This window comes from Ruditapes philippinarum, unplaced genomic scaffold (genome assembly GCF_026571515.1).
Source record: "Ruditapes philippinarum isolate M1 unplaced genomic scaffold, ASM2657151v2 ctg941_1_1_1_1, whole genome shotgun sequence".
Lineage (NCBI taxonomy): Eukaryota > Metazoa > Mollusca > Bivalvia > Venerida > Veneridae > Ruditapes > Ruditapes philippinarum.
Window position 1 is genome coordinate 1 of NW_026862330.1, and position 25179 is coordinate 25179.

The window sequence follows — 25179 nt, forward strand, 5'->3', positions numbered from 1 at the left end:
TCCCCTATCTCTTGGCTTGTTTTGCAATACATGTTCACAGTTTGGCATTGATGGTGATATGAAGTCCACATATCCTTTTTTTTTCGTCTTGAAATTAAAACTCCTGAAATAAATTAAATTAACACTGCAGAAACTTGGCTTGATAGTCAGTTCTACTTAAAATGGTATAAAGTAATTTTGTTTTGTTGTTTCCCAAAGGATGGATTTTAGGTGGATGTCTGATAAGAATAAAGAAATTTAACATAACATATTGAAATACCATCAAGATATTACAATAACACTTTGTCTTTCTAAATCTGCTGTTTTAACTCTCATAACTCCTAGCAATGTCATATGCAATCATTGTGGAGATATGCCACCAGTGTGGAGCTTATTATACCAACAGTATAGGGCCATATGCCACCAGAGTGGAGATATGCCACCAGTGTGGAGCTTATTATACCAACAGTATAGGGCCATATGCCACCAGAGTGGAGATATGCCACCAGTGTGGAGCTTATTATACCAACAGTATAGGGCCATATGCCACCAGAGTGGAGATATGCCACCAGTGTTGGAGCTTATCATACCAACAGTATAGGGCCATATGCCACCAGAGTGGAGATATGCCACCAGTGTGGAGCTTATTATACCAACAGTATAGGGCCATATGCCACCAGAGTGGAGATATGCCACCAGTGTGGAGCTTATTATACCAACAGTATAGGGCCATATGCCACCAGAGTGGAGACATGCCACCAGTGTGGAGCTTATTATACAACAGTATAGGGCCATATGCCACCAGAGTGGAGACATGCCACCAGTGTAGAGCTTATTATACCAACAGTATAGGGCCATATGCCACCAGAGTGGAGACATGCCACTAGTGTAGAGCTTATTATACCAACAGTATAGGGCCATATGCCACCAGAGTGGAGACATGCCACCAGTGTAGAGCTTATTATACCAACAGTATAGGGCCATATGCCAACCAGAGTGGAGACATGCCACTAGTGTAGAGCTTATTATACCAACAGTATAGGGCCATATGCCACCAGAGTGGAGGACATGCCCCTAGTGTAGAGTTATTATACCAACAGTATAGGGCCATATGCCACCAGTTGTGGAGACATGCCACCAGTGTGGAGCTTATTATACCAACAGTATAGGGCCATATGCCACCAGAGTGGAGACATGCCACCAGTGTGGAGCTTATTATACCAACAGTATAGGGCCATATGCCACCAGAGTGGAGACATTGCCACCAGTGTGGAGCTTATTTGTACCAACAGTATAGGGCCATATGCCACCAGAGTGGAGACATGCCACTAGTGTAGAGCTTATTATACCAACAGTATAGGGCCATATGCCACAGAGTGGAGACATGCCACCAGTGTAGAGCTTATTTATACCAACAGTATATAGGGCCATATGCCACCAGAGTGGAGACATGCCACCAGTGTAAGGGCCATATGCCACCAGAGTGGAGACATGCACCAGTGTGGAGCTTATTATACCAACAGTATAGGGCCATATGCCACCGGAGTGGAGACATGCCACTAGTGTAGAGCTTACTATACCAACAGTATAGGGCCATATGCCACCAGAGTGGAGACATGCCACCAGTGTGGAGCTTATTATACCAACAGTATAGGGCCATATTCCACCCGTGTGGAGACATGCCACTAGTGTAGAGTCACATGCCACCAGACTGAGTGTGGAACATATGCCACCAGTGTGGGGACATGCCACCAGTTAGGAGTCAGATGGTACCATTGTGGAATCATATGCAAACAGTGTGGAGCATTTGCCACAAGACTGGTGTGGAGACATGCCACTGGTGAAGAGTCATATGCCACCAGTGTGTAGAAAGAACATCAAAACACTCGGCAATCTGATTTATACATTGGGACTACGCCCCCTCGTACAAATCAGATAGCCTCGTGTTTTCATGCTCCTTATATTACTTATATACTGGTTCTAAGTCTGCTTTGAAATCTAAACTGTCAACAATCAATGTTTGAGGGATTGAATTATTAAATAAAAGAAATTTGAACCCCTAACAGTAAATTTATTTAGACTTGCAGAGGCTCTGTACTGGGGACATAGCCGAGACAGTATTGTCACTTGCGTATTCAAATTTCCAGTTGTCTGCCAGCAATTCACTTTAATATTTGAATGATCTGATATCAATAGAAAATTATGATACTTCAATCTGAAATTAGCTTGAAAAACTTTCCCCACATGATTAGAGCTACTAAGGTACCTAGTAATTAATTTCTTTCAAGTTGAGTGCATTTTTTATCTGAAGGAACAATTGTTAATTTGGCGAAAGAAATTTGTGTTTTTCATGAGTGTAAATATTGATCAATATAAAAAGTCAGTGGAAAGTAGAAAGAAATAGGGCCAGCCTTAAAATTATCCTTGTTTTTAATGGGGTGACCCATGCCAGTTAGCATATTGAACAACTTTTTTTATCTGATTTATATGGATTAAAAAATCAGAAGTACAGACAGGCTGGCCATCTGAAAGTAGGGCATTAATGGACTTTTTGCAAATGAGTATTCTGATTTTGATGATGTAAAGGTTGTCTTGGTAACGACAGCAAAGTAAACGTCACAATTTCACAAATTTGTTATTTATTATACAGTAAACTTCACTTAAAGCGAACACGGTTATAGCGAACTTCCGGTTATAGGGAACAATTTATTTTGGCCCGAATTTTGGCCTTCTTTATTTAATATAAAAATATATGGTTATAGCGAACACGGTTATAAGGAATTATCGCTTATAAGGAACTCATTTCTTAGTCCCAATTTAGTTAAAAGTACAGAAAATTACACTTTTATAACAAACTCCAAAATATTGGCTATCCGTAAATAGATCGCACGGATTAAAACTCGGGCGAATATACTGTTTATCGTTGTATGTACTTCAATACATCTATTCAAATGAATTTGTATAGTTTTCTATTTTGGATATTTTTAGCATGAGCTGTTTTCACCAAGATAAAACGGTTATTCATTTATTTTCTTCAATAGTTTTGCTCGAGTAAAATAATTATAATAATTTATAATCGGTTTTCAACATTAATCATGCATGCTTGCAAGCATGATCCATTGCAAACTGCAAAGTACGCTTAATTTAAATGAAAATAAATCTATTATCTTACATTAGTAAAAGTCACCCTTAAATTTATAAGAGAAGATATTCAATATTAAAAGAAGGAAAAATCGAAAAAATTCTTGTTTATTCTCAATCATGGAAAGAAAACGAAAATAGTTTTAGAAACAAAATATTATATTTTTATTGAAATTGAGATAAGGAGTAAAACTAAACTGAAATAGCAATGAATTTTCGAATTCCAAAAAAGTATGCTCTCCGGTAGTGTGTCTAAAATATAAATATATGACTAATATTTCTATTTCTTAATCAAATTCTCTTCAAAAATGGCGGACAATGGTAAACAATCAGTTCGTTATATGTAAATCTGTTCGCTATAAAAACTCCTGATACAACGAACTAATTCGCTATATGCTTACAAGGAACTCCGGATATAAGGAACAGGTTTTGAATGTCCCAGCGAGTTCGTTATAAGCGGAGTTTACTGTAGTGTGCGCTCTGACGAGTGCCAGCACCCCTTTTATCCCCTCCCCCACCTTCCCCCCAAAAAAGAAAAAGAAAAGAAATTTCTAAACACCTAAAGAATGGTCAGGCACAGACATTATAAAGTACTCATATGGTTGCTGATTTGGTACACTTTGCGTGTTGCGATGTCGATAGCTATAACATAACCTATAGTATATCATTATTTACCTTTTCGTCTTGTTGCTAGCGAAATGCCGCCCAAATGCTCGCTTTTTTGTGTCTTTTCTTAGCGAAGCACGCTGAACTGCTCATTGTAGCTTGGTTTATAAGCAAATCTTCGATTTGAGCGAAGCAAAAAATTTGACATCGCGACAACGCGCTGTTTGGCATGCATCATTAGCGGACAGGGCTAAGCCCAACAACAAGCCATTTGGCGGCTTTGTCGTGCTGTCTGCTAGCGACAACAGAATCCAAAATCAGCCACCATACTCATGTTTTCTAATTGTAACTTGATTCCAAAAATAAAGTTTATAACTATAGCTGACAGTAACAGATTTAATTTTTTACTAATTAAAGGCTTGTTTGCGCTGCATTGCCATCAATCAAGATTGAAAACCTTGTACCAGAACCATTGTGTGTTGCTAAGTGGTTTTGCTTGCACATTATTTGATTGAATTTTCCTGTGCTTGGATATATGCTTGCATTACATGTACATGCAAAAATTGTCTAGGACATGTGGGATTTTTAAAGATGTACTTGCAAAAATTTTTAGGACTGTTGGGGATTTCAAGATTGAAAATTGGAACATTTGAATTTTACTGTTACAAAAACATGTTTTTAAATGATGAACTCTCCATGAAAGAAGGGCAAAGAAGTTTTTGAATACTCATTAATATACTCTTCATGAACGGAGATTAAATAAGTTTTTTTTGAAGGACAATATATATCGTTTATAGAGATAAAAAGTTTGAAGCAATATTCATTTTAGAGGACAAAAATGTTTTTGAGGCTATATATATAAAAAAGATCAAGGATACAAAAAAGTAATTGAAGCTCTAATCCAGGATAGTTAAGAAATAAATAAGTTTTTTTAAATACATGTATTTAAAAAAAAGGAAAGTTTTGAAAAACACTTTTCTTTAAAGGAAAAAAAACAAAGCTGTTTTATAAATAGTCTTTTGAAAGGAGTCAGTAGTTTAAGAAAATAGTTGATTTGATTCAAAATGATTAAGCATGTTTTTATTGCAAGATGACAATCTTGTTAAAAGTTTTATACATTTTTGGAGGAATTATGTATTAAGCTTCAGCAGATTTAATCCCATGACTTATATAGGTAAATGGCAGATTTTGTTTTTTTCCTGCAGATCATGATTTCCACTGTAAAAAAATCGGACCAAAGTTTGCTTCTGTGATTATATACCTCTGTTCCAGTTCTTGTTTTTAATTGAGCTGTATAATGGAGTTAACAGTGAAGGCCATAGTGTGACAGAATTGACTACAATAGGAATAATCTATTCTGGAATATGTCAGGAAATAGCATAGGTTTTATGCAGGCAACTTTTAAATGGGCCATGATTTAAAATCTTTTTAATGGTCAACGGATCTCTGCTTGATTGAGCAAAGATAGTTGAAAAAAAAAAATTATTTAAATCTTTTAGTATGTGGTGCCTTGAAGTTAGAATGTTTAATGTGTGACTTTATCCTATCAGAATGGTGTTAAATATTGTGTCAAGTATAACAGATTTCTTATGTTTTCAGTTGTGATTTTTATATTTGAAATATTCAGGAAAAAATATTGAATGGATATATAAGTTTGTTACCCACGAGGGAAATCATCACAGTTACTGACCCGAGTGCCTTTATCAGTACCAGGAGAGTGCTTTGTGCTGGTGTACAAGGTGGAATGTGACTTTAGGGGGTTAATATATCTAATAATCAAATAATTCCATTTGAGAAAAAAATTGTAGCTTCGAATATGACTATGATTCCTGTCAGTGTAAATTTTCTTACAAAATTGGCCACATGATTTTTAACGCTCCATTAATTATGTTAAAGGGAGTTAATTTTTTTTCGTAAAAATAGGGACATGAAATTAAAGCAGGCTTTTTTTTCGGGAAGAAATTCTAAATGGAATTTATAATTTTTCACGTAAACTTGAATATTTGATTATCAAATTGTCAATAAAACTTGCTGTTTGATTTCTACTGCTTGAAACAGTGTTTACCCTATATTCATAGAATTTTATCTATTTACTCAAACTAGAAATGAAAGTGTTCGATCAATCAAATTTATGTTTATTTACCATATTCTATTACAATGCTATGAAACAATCTTCACAGAATTGTTGAAACTAAAGTTGCCCATACTATGAACATCTGCAAAGATTTTTATCTTTTTTAAAAAAAAAAAACAACAAAAACTTAAAAAGACGAAAAAATACCCAAAAAAATATGTTAAAAAAATCATGGATATTTCTTGGATGGACTGAACAAGTTATGTTGGAGTAGGTGGTGGGGTAATCGTTAATGTGCCAGAATTTTAAATGGCTAAATGAATAAAACTCTTTAATTATTTACAGTATGTTAATTATCATGGCCTGTGTAAGGTGTTGTGGTTTTATTTTCTGGCGATTGTTGGGGAACTGATGCCTGGAGCGTGAACCAATAAATTAATACACTAGCTTTGAATCAGTTTTTTTGTACTGGCTATGTTTATTTACTTTTCAGTAAATCTAGGCAGTATGTTGTCTTTCAAATGAGAAAAAAAAGAGCAAAAAATACGGAACAATTTCCTTAATGTTGTTTTTTTTTTAAGTATAAACAGTGAAGCAGAAAGGTCGGTTAAATATTTACATGAGGCTGAGATGCAAAATGAAACAATTCTTATGATCCGGTTGTAAATTTTCTTATTTGATACAATGAATAAATCACCATGACGATAATTGGTTAAAAGCATTTACTGTAAATTAGAATAAATCTACATGATTGGTGAATGGATATAACATTTGATTGGTTTAAGAATTATTCTGTGTGGGAATATTTTGAGTGTTTGTTTTGATTGAAATGTTTTGCTGTGCAATGAATTGGTTCCCATCTGTTAAACGTAAATATTAAAGTATATCTGGAAACCAGTGTTACTTCGAAATAAAATGAGAAATGATTTTGCTATCTTGATATATGGTCTTGAAAATATTTTAGTGAACATTGATTTTTTTTATTTAAAATAAATTGTTCTTTCATGCCATGAAAGATTTCTGAATAATTTCCACAACTCTTGACTGTGTGTTTTTTTTTAAGCAAAGAAACAATGATCAGTTATGTTGAATTTTTTTCGTTGTGTTAACATTTGATAATGAGGCATAAAAATAATTACAGTCAATTATTACACTGAAAAATTAATGTATATTTCAATTTTTACCCCACAGAGAGAAAGTATTATGGGAATCTTTAACATTAAAGAATTAATCTCAGAAAAAAAAAAGAAACATTTTTATTTGAACAAACATAAAATTTTAAGACCTTGATTTAAGATTTTTCCTTTATTCCAAGATTAACTGTTTACTTGGAATGGATTCAATTTTGAAATGTTAACAATTCGATAAAGTTGATGTTCAAAATGTTGAAGAACAGGATTTCAGTGAGTTTATAGTATTTTGAAAAAAACGGGGTGAGCTGGGACTTAGTGAATTGATAAACATAAGAAAGAAGGAAAACAAGCCGATGAAAAAAATTTTTAAAGAAGCCTTATCGTTCTAGCCATTATCGGCCCAAAGACATCCAGCCGGAACTGAAAGGTATTTATATTTCTTGTATTGTTTTTACAAAGTTAAAACCATTTTTTATTAAAATTGTTTTTTTTTTTATTGTAAAATAGCAGTTAAATATTTTCTTTTGTATTACACACATTTTATATAACATGTCATGAGGTCATATATATATACCTTTGTAAGGTAATTGAAGACTTTATGGTAGGTGAATTTATATGGATTGCTACGTTTGTTAGGTGCATGGTTTGCATCAAAATGTAAATTTTTATATCTTTAAAAAAAATAATTTTGTTTTGTCATTAATATTAAGCCTAAGAATATAAGTGCTCTGACTTTAGGAAGTTAAATCTACTTTTGACATACATATAACATAGCTCTATATTGAGGGACCCGACTGCAAAACTGTTGAAAGTCCTTCTTTACTTCATATAAGAAAAGTTACTGCAGTTTTTCTGTCAACCCTCAAAATGCAGTGTAGTGTGGCATAAGGTTGGGTGATGTAATGGTTTGTCATTTGAAATGTAATGAAATGTTTTCAATGTAATTTAGGACATCAACACTATGCACAAAACAAAAGAAAATGTCCAAGCTTTGAAACTTTGTTTAAATTTAAAACAATAGATGTAACCAATGCTTTACTGTATATGAAATTAGTTATTGCCTTAGGGAAATAGCTCATTGTTTATGAGTTTCTTTTTAAAGAAGTTATGATAGGAGAGTAAGCAGTTTCTTTTGATGTACCGTATTTCTCTTAAAGAATGCTTCACACTTTCTCACTCTGAACATACTACATGGGATATGAGAAATCATTTTGATTAGGATGGCAATTTACCGCCGCACCATTGATGTAGCATCTTTTCTCTATTGTGCATACTTGTCTGTTTCTTGTTACCAAGGCAATCTTCTGGCCTAAAAATCAAACTTGAGTGGTGGCATGGCTGATTGGTTAATGCTTCACACTAGTAATCTAAGGATTGCTGGCCACGTAGGTTCAAACCAGGTGTCAGGGGCAAGCCCGTGATTGTTTCCGTGAGCAAGAAACCTTTCACTTTTTATTGTTCAAAGAATTTAATTTTGTGATCGCTTTTCGTCCAGCGTCCGTCCGATTTTCCCAATATGCATATAGTAAAAACTTAAAAAATCTTCTTTTAAAGAACCCAGAGAGCTAGAGCTAAGATATTTGGCATGAAACATCTTCTAGTGAGTGTCTACCAAGTTTGTTCAAATAAAAGCCCTGGGGTCAAAATTGGCCCTGCCCCAGGGGGTCATAGATTTTCCCTATATGCATAAGTAAAAAACTTAAAAAATCTTCTTTTAAAGAACCAAAGAGCTAGAGCAAGATATTTGGCATGAAACATCTTCTAGTGAGTGTCTTTCCAAGTTTGTTCAAATAAAAGCCCTGGGGTCAAAATTGGCCCCGCCCCAGGAGGTCATTGATTTTCCCTATATGCATATAGTAAAAAACTTAAAAAATCTTCTTTAAAAAACCCAAAGAGTTAGAGCTAAGATATTTAGCATGAAACATGTTCTAATGGGTGTCTACCAAATTTGTTCAAATAAAAGCCCTGGGGTCAAAATTGGCCCCGCCCCGGGGGTCATTGATTTTTCCTATATGTGTATGGCAAAAAACTTAAAAATCTTCTTTGAAAAAAAACCCATATAGCTAGAGTTTAGATATTTAAGCATGAAACATCTTCTAATCAGTGTCTACAAAGTTTGTTCAAATAAAAGCCCGGGGTCAAAATTGGCCCTGCCCCGGGGGTCATTGATTTTCCTTTTTTGGTGTATAGCAAAAACTTAAAAATCTTCTTTTGAAAAAACCCAAATAGCTAGAGTTTAGATATTGAGCATTTGAAACATCTTTTAGTAAATATCTACAGTTTGTTTCAATAAAAGCCCGGGGTCAAAACTGGCCCTGCCCCAGGGGTGTCATTGTTTTTTAAACTATATGTGTATAGTAAGAACTTAAAAAATCTTCTTTTAAAAAACCCAATGAGCTAGAACTTAGATGTTGAGCATGAAACATCTTCTTATGGGTGTCTACCAAGTCTTTTCAAATAAACAAATAAAAGCCCTTGGGTAAAAATTGGCGGGGGGGGGGGGGGGCTATATACAGGTGAGCGACCTCAGGGCCATCATGGCCCTCTTGTTTTTAGTACTAGCTGGTTCAAGGAATGGAACCAAATTTATGTGGAAAATGACTACTTCTAATAATAAAAGGACTGATATATTTTTGTAACTCTCATAACAAATATTTATATCAGGGCCTGTAAAAACTATCCAAATCTATTCCTACATACAGTAACTATCACTTACTTGTCTTTAACTGAATTTTTGCTCAGGTTTGCTAAAATTTAATGTATATTGAGGAGCACATCAAAATGTTCTGTGCTTATTAAGATATGTACAGTAATAACAAAAGAAAGATGGTTTGATAGGGAAAGTTAAAGGGAGGCATTGATTACTTCCAGGAACACATAACTCTTTTTATCTTTATGCTATGATTTTATTGTAAACTAACAATTTTTCTTCACAAACACACTAGTCCAATTATCTATGCTATTCCATAACTTTGTATAGATTAACAATTTCTCTTTGTAAATGTGGGCTTCCTTTAAGTGATGTTGAACTATAATTTTGGTACAAATTACCAAGTGCTCATGGAGGATGTTTTTCCCATAATGTATCCCATAGGGAAGAAATTTCATTAATCTGCCAATTGTATCAGCCAAAATGTGTGATTTACCATTGAATCTTTGCAGTTATTTTATTACAAGTAGGTAATTGATATATACCAGACATAGAAGTATTACCGGTTATATGTAATAAATTACTATTTCTACAGAGTTTAAGCTAAAGTAATCATTTCCAATTATTCAAAATGGTATTTGAAGCTTCCTGTAAATTGTGAATTGCCTGATTTCTGTATGTTTTGATTCTATTCCGTAAAAGTTATGTCATTATTTACACTTTGCAAGCAATTGAATCAGGCATTTTTTTTCTTTTTTAAATTCATATAAAAATTTAGCCAATATAAGGAAAAAATTTTTTCATAGTCATTTCCAATTTAAATGTTTTTTTGTTAACCTTTAAAAATTTTTGTAATTTTCAAAACCTAAGTTACTAAAAGTTTCCTTTTCCTTTTTTTTTTCCACCCCTTTTGCAAGATTATCACACTTTAAAAAATTTTTGTAATGGGCCAACCGTTTAATGATCCAATTAAAAAATTAAAGAAAAGAAAAATTACAAATTATTTACAAAAAATTGTTAGGAAAACCCATTTAAAGTAATTTCCCTAACAATGTTTTTAAAAATGAACCAAAAGAGCCCAAAAAGTGGTCAAAAACAAAGATCTCTACTTAAAATTAATGTAAATATAGGTCACGCCAAGTATTACATGATGACTTTGTCTTGTCTGACATTTACAATTTTTAATGATTTTCTTTCTTTTATAGATATATAGAGTGATGGAGAGCAATTTTTCCCACACTTGGAGCAATTTTTTTCACTCCATTGCAGGAGTGCGATGTTTTCATAAAACGTCACTTTGATAATTACAATTTATTATATAAGCTTTTAATAATTGCAGCTTGAATACTAACCTGTACAGTAAAGGTTATTCATACTGAAAAGGGACAGAAGGAAGGGCTTTGATGACATACTTTCATGTTGTTATTCATATCTACAGAAATTAAACTTTACCAAGAAGGTCACTAAATTTGAATCATATATTTTCAGGTATTATCACTTGGAGCCGATGTTCTTCCAGAATACAAGCTTCAGTCGCCACGGATACACAAATGTACAATACTACACTACTCCCCGTTCAAAGCGGTGTGGGACTGGATAATTCTCCTATTAGTGATATACACGGCTATATTTACCCCGTACATGGCAGCTTTCCTGCTGAACGAAAATCATCGAGACAGGAACAAAAACAGATACAAGGACCCGTTAACAATCACAGATCTTTTAGTAGATGTTATGTTTATAATAGATATTTTGATAAATTTTCGAACTACATATGTAAATAAAAATGACGAAGTAGTGAGCCATCCTGGGAAAATTGCAATACATTACTTTAAAGGCTGGTTCTTGATAGACGTAGTTGCGGCCATTCCGTTCGACCTACTTCTGTTTGGATCTGAAACAGACGGTAAGCAAATTAATGATTATTTTTCAATGAAAGGTTTTTTAAAAAAAAACCTTTTATAATTAAAAAAAGACCATAAAAACTTTTTTTAAAATTTTAAAAAGAAAGCCATATGGACAACTTAAAATTTGTAAATGTTATTTTTAAAATATGTTTAGGGTTAAACGTGGCCTATGTTTAAAGTGTCTCCCTCCAACCCAGGATCAGTGTTGAGCCCTAATAGGTCACGCATGTTTTTTATATGACACAGTAATGGTTGGTTCCAGGAGGGGAGCTGGAAAGTGATTAATATAAGTTGCAAGAACTTGTTTCGCATTTGAGCTTAAATAGATTTGTTTAAATCTCTCCAGTATTGAATTCTTTGATTAGAATATCCATTATTTACACTTTGATTTATTATATCATTAAATATAAAAGCTAACTTCAAATACTTGATTATCATCAAGAGATTGATTGCCATACAAAACTTTCAAAATAGAAATGTGAGAAAATGTACTATAGAATCATCTTTCAATGTGTGATTTTAGATTTATATTTGCTAGGTAATAGCTTTTCTGACAGCGCCTGACACGACCATAGTAATGAATAGCAGGCATTACATATTTATCTCCCTTTGTTACAACCTGCGAATGTTTGACTGGAAGTGCCGAGAACATCTATTGTTTGCGTGATATATTGTTACACTCGTCTTTCTACAAATTTAACAACTCCATCAGTATTTTGAGAACGTTTTTTTTAAGCAATCTATCAATTTCTTTAAAACGTTTGAAATGATCAATCATTTTTTTTTTTTACTTAAAAACAGGCTGATGATTAACGGGGTTGTTGGAATTATTGATAAACCGTGTTAATTTTTTGTTAAAGAAAGTTTTTTTTGTAATGGATTATGTCAGGAGAATCCACTGTAGAGACTGTTGTATTTAATTAGCAAAGATGGTAGTGTTCCTTTTTACAAAACTCGGTAGTAGGAAATATTCTGCGTTTTGTCAGCTCAATATAATTAAAAGATTCAGGGTCGTGTAATTATTGGTATAATGGTGTTTATGTTTTTGCGTCAGCAACAATGATGGCCTGTGAAAGCACTGGTCTCATTTATACTGTCAGGCCTTTTCCTAGCTGTTTTGGAAAAATGTATCTTGCCATGTTTGGGAAATTTTACATCGTAAAGTTGCTTAATTCGGAAAAATATTTGGTACATTTTGAAACCTCCTTCATGCTCTTTTTGCATAGTATTTTTTGTGCAAAAATGTTTATTCCATCCAATGCAGATATCTTTCAAAGCATAAAAATACATTCAAATTTGAACTTCATTTCGAATGGGAAATTTTTTAAAGATTCAAAAACGTAAGCCTATTTGCCATTGGGAATTGGTCTGGTAATTTGACCCATAGTTACACTGGGAAAAGGAATGAAACTTTAATCTTAATTATTGGTTGATAATTGGAGCTAAAATATGAAAAAAAATCATCTTTTAAATGATTGGATTGATCATCAGCATCCTTTGTAAATGTTCCTCTGTCAAATTTGTCGGAATGAATATGATGGGTCCTTTTAGGAGTAGCCCCCTTGTGGCTTAGGGGTTCTCTTTAATCTTTAAGGGTTGAGGCATCAGAATTGCAGCCACCATTTATTCCTGCGTTATTGTAAGAGGCAACTAAATGGGTTTTAATGAAAGGAGTCAATGCATCTCTTGCTTCAGCAGGTGAGGTGGTTTTGACCCCTGGTGTTGCTTTAAGTTTGTAACACCTGAGGCTTGCCAAAATTATCTTTCCTGTTTCGGCGCCATATGGCCTAGATTGTATTTGTGTGCCATTAACCAAATCAAATAAGAAGATTCTAGAAGTAGCTAGAACTAAAGACACTAACCAATTGATATATCATCATCAAACATGGTATGCTGCATATTCAGCTGGCTGAATGTTGTTAACATAGATTTGGTCTGCCATGTAAATTATATGCCGTTGTAACCCTGACAGATAAAATACTTTTATAAAATAAACAATTTGTTCATAAACCAAGTGAATAATCATAACTAATCTTCTCAGGTGCCCGTTCTTGCCTGAAATAATGCACGGACGGGCACCTGAGGTCTTCCTCCACCAATAAAGCTGGAACGTCGCGATATGACCTATACTGTGTCGATGTGACGTAAAACCCAAAACAAACAAACAAACATAACTAATCTTGGAGACTGAACCATGCTTAAATATTGTACTCAACCCTTACCTTGCAAAGTATCTTGAATGAACTTGTCCATCTTTCAATCTGGACAATACCATTAATCTTTTTAATGAAAAAAAAAATCAAAATTTTTGGATGGACATTACTAATTGATGTTGTTCATGTAATTGGCTTTTTTCTCTATCAAAGTACCACCATAAAAAAAAAAATAAATCTGAAAAAAAAGAATCTCGTCTTGACACCAAATATTGATGTAGCTTACTTTTTTGCCCTATTTTACTTGTTTACACACAATCATCAATGGTAGTGAAATAAAGACCTATAGACCAAGAAATTAAAATCTATATTGGTATATTATGACTGTTCCACAAGTTATAAAAAATGTTAAATTGGTCTGTTGGAGCGATATTCATAAAGTATATTTGATAGGCTTTTGAATTTTATGCCAGATGATACATTGTGTTGACCCATTTAGCTAAATGGGGAGTGCATCAATGTTGCTGGTCCGAACCTCAAGCGAGGTGTAATTTCTCTGTGCCAAATTGATCTCTGACATTGAGTCTAATGGTCATTTGTCTTCCATCGCTAATTCAGAAATCACGTTGGATTAGTGTTTTATGTCACTTCCAGTAATTACTGGTTAACTATCCAGGAAAGCTGGTTATTGTATCGTCCCCCCAAGATCAGACCAAAAACACCTGTTAAAGTGCAGAAAAACCAAATTGCTTTAGTCCTAAAAGCTTTGCAAAAAAAGTCTTCCATCATTCAAAGTAGATTTATCTTAAAGACAAAGTACTTTTAAACAGTACCACTTTTGTTATACTTTTTTTTGAATTTGGAAGCGGAAGAGATTGCTTTAAATTCAAGTGAAGAAATTAAGGGAGGAATTCTGTAATGTCCGTCTTGTCTTAATAACATGTTACCAACAGAATCTGGCAGAGATACTGTTTCAAACAGGATAATTACATAGTTTACCAGTCGTACATTTTTCGTACATTTCTCTCGACAGTGTACATCTCTCCTGACAGCGGCATACTTGTAATTATAGTTCCCATTGGTGCTTCATCTACCCCCTGGCCTACAATCACCAGTAGTACAGTCTTTGGCTATACTTTGTAAATGAAATAGTAATTCTAAACTTGTAATTAAGAATTGAGACCAGAAGCTTGTGAAGAGTGTGTGGTTTGACAAGTAATCATGGAACATTACTACTGTTTAGTTAAAACAAACGCCTTGAAATGTGCTCAATATATTCATTGTATATTTACAATGTAGTTGCCAATAGATTCAAAAGCAATTAAAACTACAAAGAGAAAATTGCAATCTCTCTTTGCATTTGAATTGAACAAGTGATATTTTGTGTATTTGAAATATTTGAAGTGTTCTGTTTGAAAATTTTAATTGTAAATCAACATTTTTAAACAGATTTTTGATCAAATTTATTTTCATTTCAGACAACCACTTTGATTGGACTGTTAAAAACAGCAAGATTGTTACGGTTGGTGAGGGTTGCTAGGAAACTTGACAGATACTCTGAATATGGGGCAGCCATGTTGCTGTTGCTAATGGCAACCTTTGCTCTCATTGCTCATTGGTTGGCATGTATATGGTACGCTATAGGCAATTACGAAAGACCTCATTTATCTCCTCCAAAGATTGGCTGGCTTGACGAGTTAGCCAGACAGACAGACCAGTCGTATATAAACGATACATACGGTGGACCGACAATGAAGTCAAAATACGTAACGGCACTCTATTTTACGTTTAGTAGTTTAACAAGTGTGGGGTTCGGAAATGTGTCACCTAATACTAACTCGGAAAAGATCTTCAGTATACTGATCATGCTGATTGGATGTAAGTTTCTACAAACTGTTTTATTCATATTTTCTAAAACAATATAACATACATGATAATTCTTTTAATTATGAATACCCAATTAAATTTATGTAGATGGAAGGCAATGTTTTAATTTGGAAGTGCCCATTGCAATTTAAAGGAATTTCATTATCAATGAAAGAGGCACAGTGGCCTAATGGTCTAGTTGTTTGCATTAAATGGAAACAATACTGTACCTCACATCATCTTAAGGTCATCCTGAAGATGCTATTTTAGGAATATTATGTAAATTGCAGCCCATTAAATTGCAAAGATTTTATAAACTGACAAAATAAAGAGCTGTCATGCATCATCAATATTTTCTGTCCATTATCAATACACATTTGAAAAAAATCTATAATTGAATTAAATGTCTAGTAATTAAGAAAATTCACCCAAAGCATAATGATACAGAAATAGTTGTCCAATCTAGAACTGTGCTGTTGTTAATGGACATATTTCATAGCAGTTAGAAGAAAAAAATGCAATTCGTATTTATGAACAAGACATGTCCTAATGGTATGAATAGAATAATTATATTTTTACAGAAATCATGTAAATAGGTATGAAATGTAATTATAGACAAGGTATTATAAGACTCTTATAAGTATATCTATATATCGCTGATATTTATCTGTAAATCGGTGTATTGCCAATATTTATCAGTGTATTACAATATTTAACTGTGTATCGACGATATTTATACATATATTGGTGTAACGCCGATATTTGTCATCCAATATGAATTATCGTTGATATACTTTGCACTGAATCAATGACAGCTCTAGCTGTACTTAAGAACCATCCAAGACTTTATTTTAAACGAAACTTATTTTGATTAGAATGTACTACAATTCCAGACAGTCAAAAGTTATTAATCAAGAAATGGCATTTTATGTCTGGACTTGGCCATTCCTTAATAAGATTATAAACCAAGAAATATCTCAATTCTCATAGTATGTTTGAAAATGACATTGCACACGCCTTCTGTATTCCCTGAACATGCACATCATTTATTTGTTTCCGATATTGTTGGTTCCGAATGCTTTTGGCAATAGCTAATAATATTCGAAATTGCCCATTGAGACAAACTAATGTTTGATAATAATTTAGCTAGAATCTGTAATAAATCTATTGGCAGTCACATTGAAATTCTAAGATCTGTATGAAATCACCTGAAGGAATTATAGATTATCTGTAGAAAATCTGTTTCAAATGCTAGGAAACAAGTATCTGAGTGAATTGAATAAGTATATTTTACTTCCAGTTTGCTCAATTAAAGAATATAAGTTTAAATTATTTTTGAAGACTATTGTAAAAGATAAAAAATTTCCTTTAATATACACGCTATGACTTTGTAAGTTTTTATTTGTTTGGGTCGTCAGACCAAACAAATAATGGTAGCGAAATTTCAGACTCTGATGCTGTTAATTCCAAATGCCGAAAGTAGTGCGCTTTTTTGAAGCGGTTACTTCCCTTTATATGTACACTAACGCTGATACAATCAGGGGAGATCACTGGGTTAAGATGGTCAAATGACAGGCGCATTAATTTTCAAGCAAAATAGTTCCCAAATGGTCGAAGGTTTCTAATATTGTTTTATTCTTTATAGATAATAATGCTTATAGTAAGCTTCATGATTATTTACATCTGTGTTAAACAACAGGTTTAGCGTCGAAATAATAAGGGTTACAAACCCTAATTTAGAATAATATGGTTTTCTTAAGGCCGTAAGCATATAACTTCACCGTGGCCGAGGGGTTTGCACGCTCGCTTAGGAAGCGAGAGGTCTGCAGTTCAAAGTCTAGTTAAGGCAACTTTTTTTCAAATTGTTTAAGTCAAATAAACATTGAATTGAATATCTTTGTTGCAATTAGTCTTGTAGCCAATTTACTACAATTAAAACGCTGGAAAGCATTGGTGGCACTATACAAAAACAAATTGGTTTATAATCTCACAACCTTCAACTTTCTGACATTCTGAGACCCAAACAAATTCAGCGCCTTCTGTGCTTTGATTGATTATAATTATGATAGTATATCTCACTGAATCATTGACCTTGATATATATAAATATTGTGAGTTATACAGAATATATTTCACTGAGAATTGAGTTATTGAAAATGTAACACAAGTTAAATAATTTGAGAGATATTGAAATTATCTCTAAGGGCATCCGTGGCCGAATGGTTAAAGCCATTGACTTCAAACCACTTGCCCCTCACTGCTGTAGGTTCAAATCCCATTAAAACTTAGGATTCTTTCATGTGAGGAAGCTATCCAGCTAGCTTATTGAAGTCAGTGGTTCTTCTCGGGTGGGGTTCCGTGCCTGAAAAAATGCACAGAAGGGCACCTGAGGTCTTCCTTGCAGACAATTAAACTTGGCCAAATACTGTTTTAATGCATTCTTGCAGAGAACTTTAAACTTGTTCACACAATGTCTGGACACAATATAGCTTTAAAAGGGAGATTTCACAAAAACTATTATTTCTCAAAAGATTTGGAATGGGGGCATTTATTTCATGTTTTACCTACACATTTTGTTGCTTATGCTGTATCTAACACAAATATATTTCACAATGAATAACATCATAATTTATATTACGGTAAGGTAAAAAAGTTTTATATTTAGTATCAATTCAAAAGTAGTTTATATTATTGTTGAATATGTTTGTTACGTCAAACATAAAAGTTGTAACATTTTTACTTCATACTATGTTTGTTCCTACAGCTCTGATGTACGCCAGTATCTTTGGTAACGTTAGTGCAATAATACAGCGCCTTTACTCCGGGACGTCTCGGTATCACACACAGATGTTACGTATTAAAGAATTTATACGTTTTCATCAGATTCCAAACCCTCTACGACAGAGATTAGAGGAGTACTTCCAGCATGCGTGGTCGTATACCAACGGCATCGATATGAATATGGTAAATATGAGCCGCGTCACGACAAAACCAACATTATGCGTTTGCGACCAGCTTGGATCCAGACCAGCCTGCACATCAGCGCAGTCTGATCAGGATCCATTCTGTTCGCTATCAGTTTCTGTACTTGTAATAGAGTTGGTAAGCGAACAGTATGTATCCTGATCAGACTGCGCAGATGCGCAGGCTGGTCTGGATCCATGCTGGTCGCAAACGCATTATGTTGGTTTTGTCATGACGCGGCTCATATTATTAAACTGTCCTTTATAAATATACTTGAATGAATAAATATCTGTTAATTGAATATTTAAAGTTTCTATTCAATGATTTTTTTTTGTAATTCCAAAACAACCTGTGACTTTCTAAAGGGGAATATATAGTGTACACTAAATAAAAAAGGGGGTAACCTGAAATCAAATTCCAACAACTATATATGTAATTTACCCACACATTTTATAAAAAATTCAATTTCAATTCAATTTAACATTCATAGTACAGAGTGGAGGCTATCCATAGGGACAGTCTTTTAGTCAATTAGATTTATCAACTAGCTGATTTAAGTCAGCTGCTGTTAAGTCATGGTTCTGGGGGAAAATGTGCACAGGGCATTTCAGCGGGAAATACAGCATTTTTAGGGTAATATATAGCCCTATTTTAGGGCTCGGGGAAACAACTTTTAGTTGCCTGTAAAATATAGGGGGGGGGGGAAAAATAACATCACAAAGTGTTGTTTATATACCAATCAACCAGTGATGGAAGCTGTCTGTCCCTAGATCTTCATCTGCACTGTTTTCTATTCAAGTGAGCACATATAATGAAATTTTCTCTAAAAATAATAAATGGTTTTGACCAAATTAAATGATGGGCCAGTCCATATAAGGAATTTCGCATGTTTAACCATGGCAAATTACAAATTAACTTCTCTTCTGAGTTGAAAAATTCACATGTCAGTTCTAATATACCAGTGTATACCATTTAGAGTATTTCCACGAATCCGTTACCATGGTGATGGGGAAACATTTTATATTTGATTAGATTTGTGAATGTCTGTGTCAGGTCCCATATGATGTCACATAACGTCGTGACTAAATGTCCTCACCAAATCTCTATTAGCCCATTAATACCTAGACAGCAAAAAAGTCCTCAAGTTTTACGGCAAATTACAACAAATTGAAGTTTTGCATGCTGAAGAATCTGCGGTGTATAGGATAATTACTGAAGAGGACAGTCTTTAACTGTCACGGGCATCAGTTGATATATGATATTAGCATATCAGATTTCTCCTGAATATTTCTGATGACAGATAAAAAAAACATCGGTACTAGAGTATTGTCACTCTTTCATTGCTTTTTGATGTTTTTTATGACAGTTAAATTTCTGAAAAGAATAATAACAAGATGGTTTTGTTTAAAATGTGTTCAATTTTTATTAGTTGCCAGAATTTGGTATATTCCCAAGGGTTTTATTACATTTGAAAATTTAAATGTACTTCTTTGATATAATATAGTTTGTATTAAGATTAGAAAAAGAAAAAATGTATGAAGAAAATTTAAGTCTCAAGTGTAAAATTAGCCTGATGAAATACTTTATTTTGTAATTGATAGAGACTTTTGCCAGGTTTTATGACCATTATATAAACAGTTGTGTTTATATTACCCAAGCCACTAGGCAATGTTTATATAACAAACAACAATTTGTACAAGGTCATATAACCAATAACATATCTTTATAATGAATTCATAACCTTGCACATTATTATGTATTGCTTTACTGAAATAACTATTATTTCATTACTTTTTCAGGTATTAAAGAGTTTTCCAGAATGTTTGCAGGCAGATATATGTTTTCATTTAAATAGAACTTTACTCAGTAATTGTTCAGCATTCAGAGGTTTGTAGATTTGTTTTATTGCCTTGATTTGTAGGAGCCATAATGGTCAAGTAGTGTTTCAAATCCTATGATATCCCATCAAAATTTTGAATTATTACAATAGAGGAAACGATTAACCCTTTCACTGCCATATGGACGGCTTAAGCCGTCCCTGTTATTTTCGGCGTATTTGCCATATGGACGGCTTTAGCCGTTTCTATAATAATCATAATAATAATAATAAATTAATAAAGATAATAAAAATAATAATAAATATAAAGAAAATTATACCGTCAACAATAATTATTATTATACTAGCATATTTGGAAACATATATAATTATTATAATACTAATAACAAATAATAATACTAATTATATTAATTAATAATATAGTAATTTTTTAGAAAACCCTCTGGCAAATAGGTGATCAATAAAACAATAACCCTCCGGCAGCGAAAGGGTTAAGCTATGTAAAAAAAATATTAGTGGTTTTACTCAAGTGTCATCTTGTCCCTCAAATAGCTCTTGTTGTGACCTTGTTATGACCTTGACCTTTAAATGTGCTACCTAAGGTCTTCCTCTACCAATAAAGCTTGAAATGCACTGTATGACCTTTTACAGTGTGATTGTGACATGAAAACAGAAATTTTAAAATTGGAACTTAAGCAAGGCTCCTTTTTAGATATGCTAGGAAGAATTTTGGCATATATTGTTACCAATATTCACTCAACACTGTACTAATGATGGGAGGATGGATGGTTTTGCGCAGATGTTTTTCTTTTCAAACAGGGATCCTGTAGTTTGCTTAGTCATTTGGGTTCAAGTGTCCCTATTTGATTGTTATGTGCATTTTAAAAGATAACAAAGGCTTAAATTTTAAAAATTGCATAATTATTTATGTTTGATTTGTAAGTTAGAAGTGATAAATTTTGTTAAATGTTTCATATTTGCCAGCTTAAACTGTTGAGTATCTTCTAAGTAATCTTTGAAAGTACATGACAAATTTGATTAAGAGTTAGTTTGGCATTGCCAAATTTTTGTCCAAGAAAGTGTGCAGTCAGACTGAGGCAATAGGGTTTTGTTATGAAATATGTCTGTTATGTTTATGTGTTTATGCCACCTTAACAAGTGGAGAAAAAAAGTTTTTTTTTCTTAAAGTACATGCATTTATCAATATATTTTTTTTACAGGAGCAAGTCCTGGGTGTTTAAGAGCTTTGTCAATGAAGTTCAAAACGACCCATGTCCCACCTGGGGACACATTGGTACATAGGGGGGATATCCTGACAGCATTGTACTTTGTTTCCCGAGGTTCCATAGAGATACTCAAAGATGATATAGTTGTAGCTATACTAGGTAAGAACATCGAGGTTGCCATGGTGATAGAGGAACTGGAACTATTGATTGTAGGAGAACATGTTGGTGGCCTCAGTAAATTTCAAACTGATTGAATGTAAAAATTTTGACAGTGCAGGCATCTGATTGGCTAAAATGATCAGCTGACAATTTTGTCATACAATTTCAACCGATGAGGGAGATGATTTTAAAATGCTAAGATATGATTGGTTGATATATATAGTAATCACTCAGTTAAGATGACCAATAGAAAGGTTGCTTTTCTTGCAATGTCAAATTCATTTTTGAAATGGTCAGAGCTTGTATTGAGCGATTTTGGAAAATTAATTAGATTTTTGCTAATTTTTACTCACCATTGAAAAACAGCTTTATGATATTTTGTTCTTAGATAAAGATAGGACAGTAAAAGAGGTCACTGAAACATATTCTCCTACATTTATTAACCATCTCTCTATGTTTTCTCTTGAAGTGTTTAGTGGTGACCTATTTGCACTAAGTTAAGTAATCTAGAATACATGTATATAATATGCCCTTGCATGAGACTATACCTAGTTTATATTACAATCCTCCAAGGACAGACAGTTAAATACAATATGGTTTATTTTACAAGAACAAAGTTAGATATTTAACTACCATATTTACTTGCCTATAAGACAGGCCAGTTATAAGACCGGGGTTTTTATTTTGACTTAAAAACTGCACTTTTTGCTAAATACTGTCAAAATAAAATCTTTGAATTTATCGAAGTTATTAAGTTCTTCATCATAACCAGCAATTATTGGTGATGATGTTAATAGACTTGCATGAATTTTAGCTGGATACTAGTCAAACATTATCAACCCTATTATCATCATCCTAGTCATCGTTATCATCATTATCTTCATATAACAAATATTCGTATATGGTCTTGCATAAATCTTAGATGAAAAATTTGTATTATTATTTCATATTTGAATAGCTTTATTAACTATATCAGTGTGTAACCTCCAGAAAAAATGGTTGTCAATTTATTTTGAAAAGATAATTTCTTATAGAATTAAGGAAAAATGGTCAGAACAAAAGATCCCTAGACATAGCACATTCATTTATTTTGCAGTACCATTCAGCTCTTAACCACAAACAAGATAATATGTCTATGTCTACATTAGTTTGATTGCAAAGGAACTTATGCAATTCAAGTATTTTCCTAAAAATTAAGCATACTTAATTAAATGAGACTTTGTAAAAGGTGATAAAATTAATTTGTCTCTATTTAATTCTCTTTGTGTCCTGTTATATGTATTGTTTTATACAACTAAAGTGAATTCTAACTACATGCATTACTAGTTGCAGTGAGTCTAGCTTTTGTTTCAAGTTTGCACAGCTTTCATTAGTCAAATTTGTGAAAACACACTGCCAAAATTATGTTGCTATGCTATGCTCTTTTCTTATAGACATAAACCTATCTGCAGCTTATGCCCTTTTTACTCCCCTGCAATGTATCATAGCAATAAGTAAAAGGTCATATCTTGACCTTCAATGACCTATATACAAGATAAATGGTATAGACCTGTTATAAGAGTGTGTGCATTCACAAATAGATTTTAGAAATAAAACTCCACATCCAGGAAATATACGTACAGTCTCTGCAGCCTCATATTGTCTCTTGCATGCTTTTATACAATGAGAGCTTTATATCTAGGTCTCCTTTTAAAATGCCAAACATTTGCTTGATGTTACTATAAATTCAAACATAGATCTTTTAGAAAATTCAACTGTGAATGCCAATGATTGTTTATTTTTTGTAAGAAAACTCTTGCAAGATGTATATTTCTAAAGACTTGTCATCTTGAATTGAGACCACCTGTAATTTTAGTCCATTCCAAGTTGACCTTTCTCCTAAAGGTCACATGTTTTTGACCAAGGTCATTACATAGGCATACTCCTAAAGAGATATTTGATTAACCTTTCTATTATTCAGTAACAAATCTTTCATAAAATGTATACAGAGCCTCTTATTGCTCAGAATAACCATATTTTTGCTTCTGATTAAATAAGTGTTTGTTTGACCTTTATATTGAAGGTCATATGAAGGTCAAATTGGAATGGACTATACACTGTCTATATGATGTATAAATAGATTATGGTTGTTCTATATATATGTATATCTGTATCTATATATCTGTTTTAGCGGGACAAGAAGATGATACTAAAGGTATTTATTCAGTTTTGTGTAGCATGTATAAAAACACCGGCAATATAAATAAAAGATCACAGGGTTGACTTCAAAGCTTGTCTGGAGAAACCTTACTGACGATGAGCTATCAGATTTTATCCTGTGTCAAGCATTGTGTGTTGTCTATTCATTGGGTAAAAATAACATGTCAAGGTCATCTTTAGAATATCAGAAGGTGTCTATAGGTTAAGGTAAAGGTCAAAGTTGACACTAGGTTGATTGGGTGAAATTAAGATATCCCTCTGTCAAATTCTTCTTTAGAATTTCAGAATGTGGGTCGAGGTCAAAATTGACACTAGGGTCATGTTACAGGATGTATGTATTAACTTGGGTCATGGTTTTAACTTTGTACTGGTAATACTATTCTGAAACTTTGTGTCTTTAAAGTATTAATCCCATTTAGTATAAAAATGTCTCTACTTTGGTGATTGGTGCCCCAATTTCTCTTTAAATTACAAATGGTGATAGCCTTTTTCAGATTTAAGTTGGTCACAAAGGTTTAGAAATTTGAAGTTTTCTCACAGAAAGTTTAAAGTTGTTAGATAAAGTGCAATTGAAGTCATTTGTCTGAAATTTAGGTCAAAAGGTCAAAATTAAAATATCTTTCCAAAATTTAGGTCATCTTTTATGAGCAGAGATTTTGTAATTTTTCTGACTGTTTTCTCTTAGAACATATAATATTTTGTAAGAGTGGTCATTGGGTTTCAATGATTTTCTTAGTAATAGATGGGTGAGCGATATTTCCACATTAATGAAAATCTTGCTTAAGTGTGAAATGTTGTACATAAATATATGAATCAAGTGGGAAAATTATGAAAATTCTTCATACTCTTAAAGATTTAAAGCAGCTTAATAAACAGCTAAATTTAGTCACTAATATCCTGAGTATGCATTTATTTTGGTCAGCTAACCAGAGCCTGTACAGCCTTCTGCAATTTAAGATATGCCATTCGCTATGTATTTGCCTATTGTATCAATAGATTTTTTTTCTGTCTACAAGCACATTTTTTTTTCAGACATATTTCTGAGATAGCACTTTATATAGGTGTAAAAAGACTGATAAATGTCTTTGATATTTTTGAAATCACTTTTCCAAATTTTCATGTTGCCTTCATGTATGCTTTTATGACCAAGCTTTTTTAAGTTGACCAGTGTTTGAGTCATATGTAAACATAAAGATAGTAGGTCTATGAAAATGTTCTTGCTGCTTTTTATCCCATTTCTTTTTAGCTTTCTGTACATAAAATTGAAGAATGAAAAGTATGTGGGC

The 25179-nt window shown here is 33.1% G+C and overlaps 1 protein-coding gene across 1 annotated transcript in view; it reads left to right on the top strand.

The window, feature by feature from the left end:
* Nucleotides 1-1090: 1090 nt before the first annotated feature.
* The window catches only part of LOC132718679 (potassium voltage-gated channel unc-103-like), a 37503-nt gene continuing 13414 nt past the window's right edge, over nucleotides 1091-25179 (top strand). Inside the window, exons 1-7 of the mRNA XM_060702393.1 lie at nucleotides 1091-1270; nucleotides 11072-11308; nucleotides 15122-15521; nucleotides 18273-18472; nucleotides 20272-20359; nucleotides 21530-21694; nucleotides 23865-23888. Coding sequence (XP_060558376.1) covers nucleotides 1091-1270; nucleotides 11072-11308; nucleotides 15122-15521; nucleotides 18273-18472; nucleotides 20272-20359; nucleotides 21530-21694; nucleotides 23865-23888 — 1294 coding nt within the window. The remainder of the gene's footprint in view (nucleotides 1271-11071; nucleotides 11309-15121; nucleotides 15522-18272; nucleotides 18473-20271; nucleotides 20360-21529; nucleotides 21695-23864; nucleotides 23889-25179) is intronic.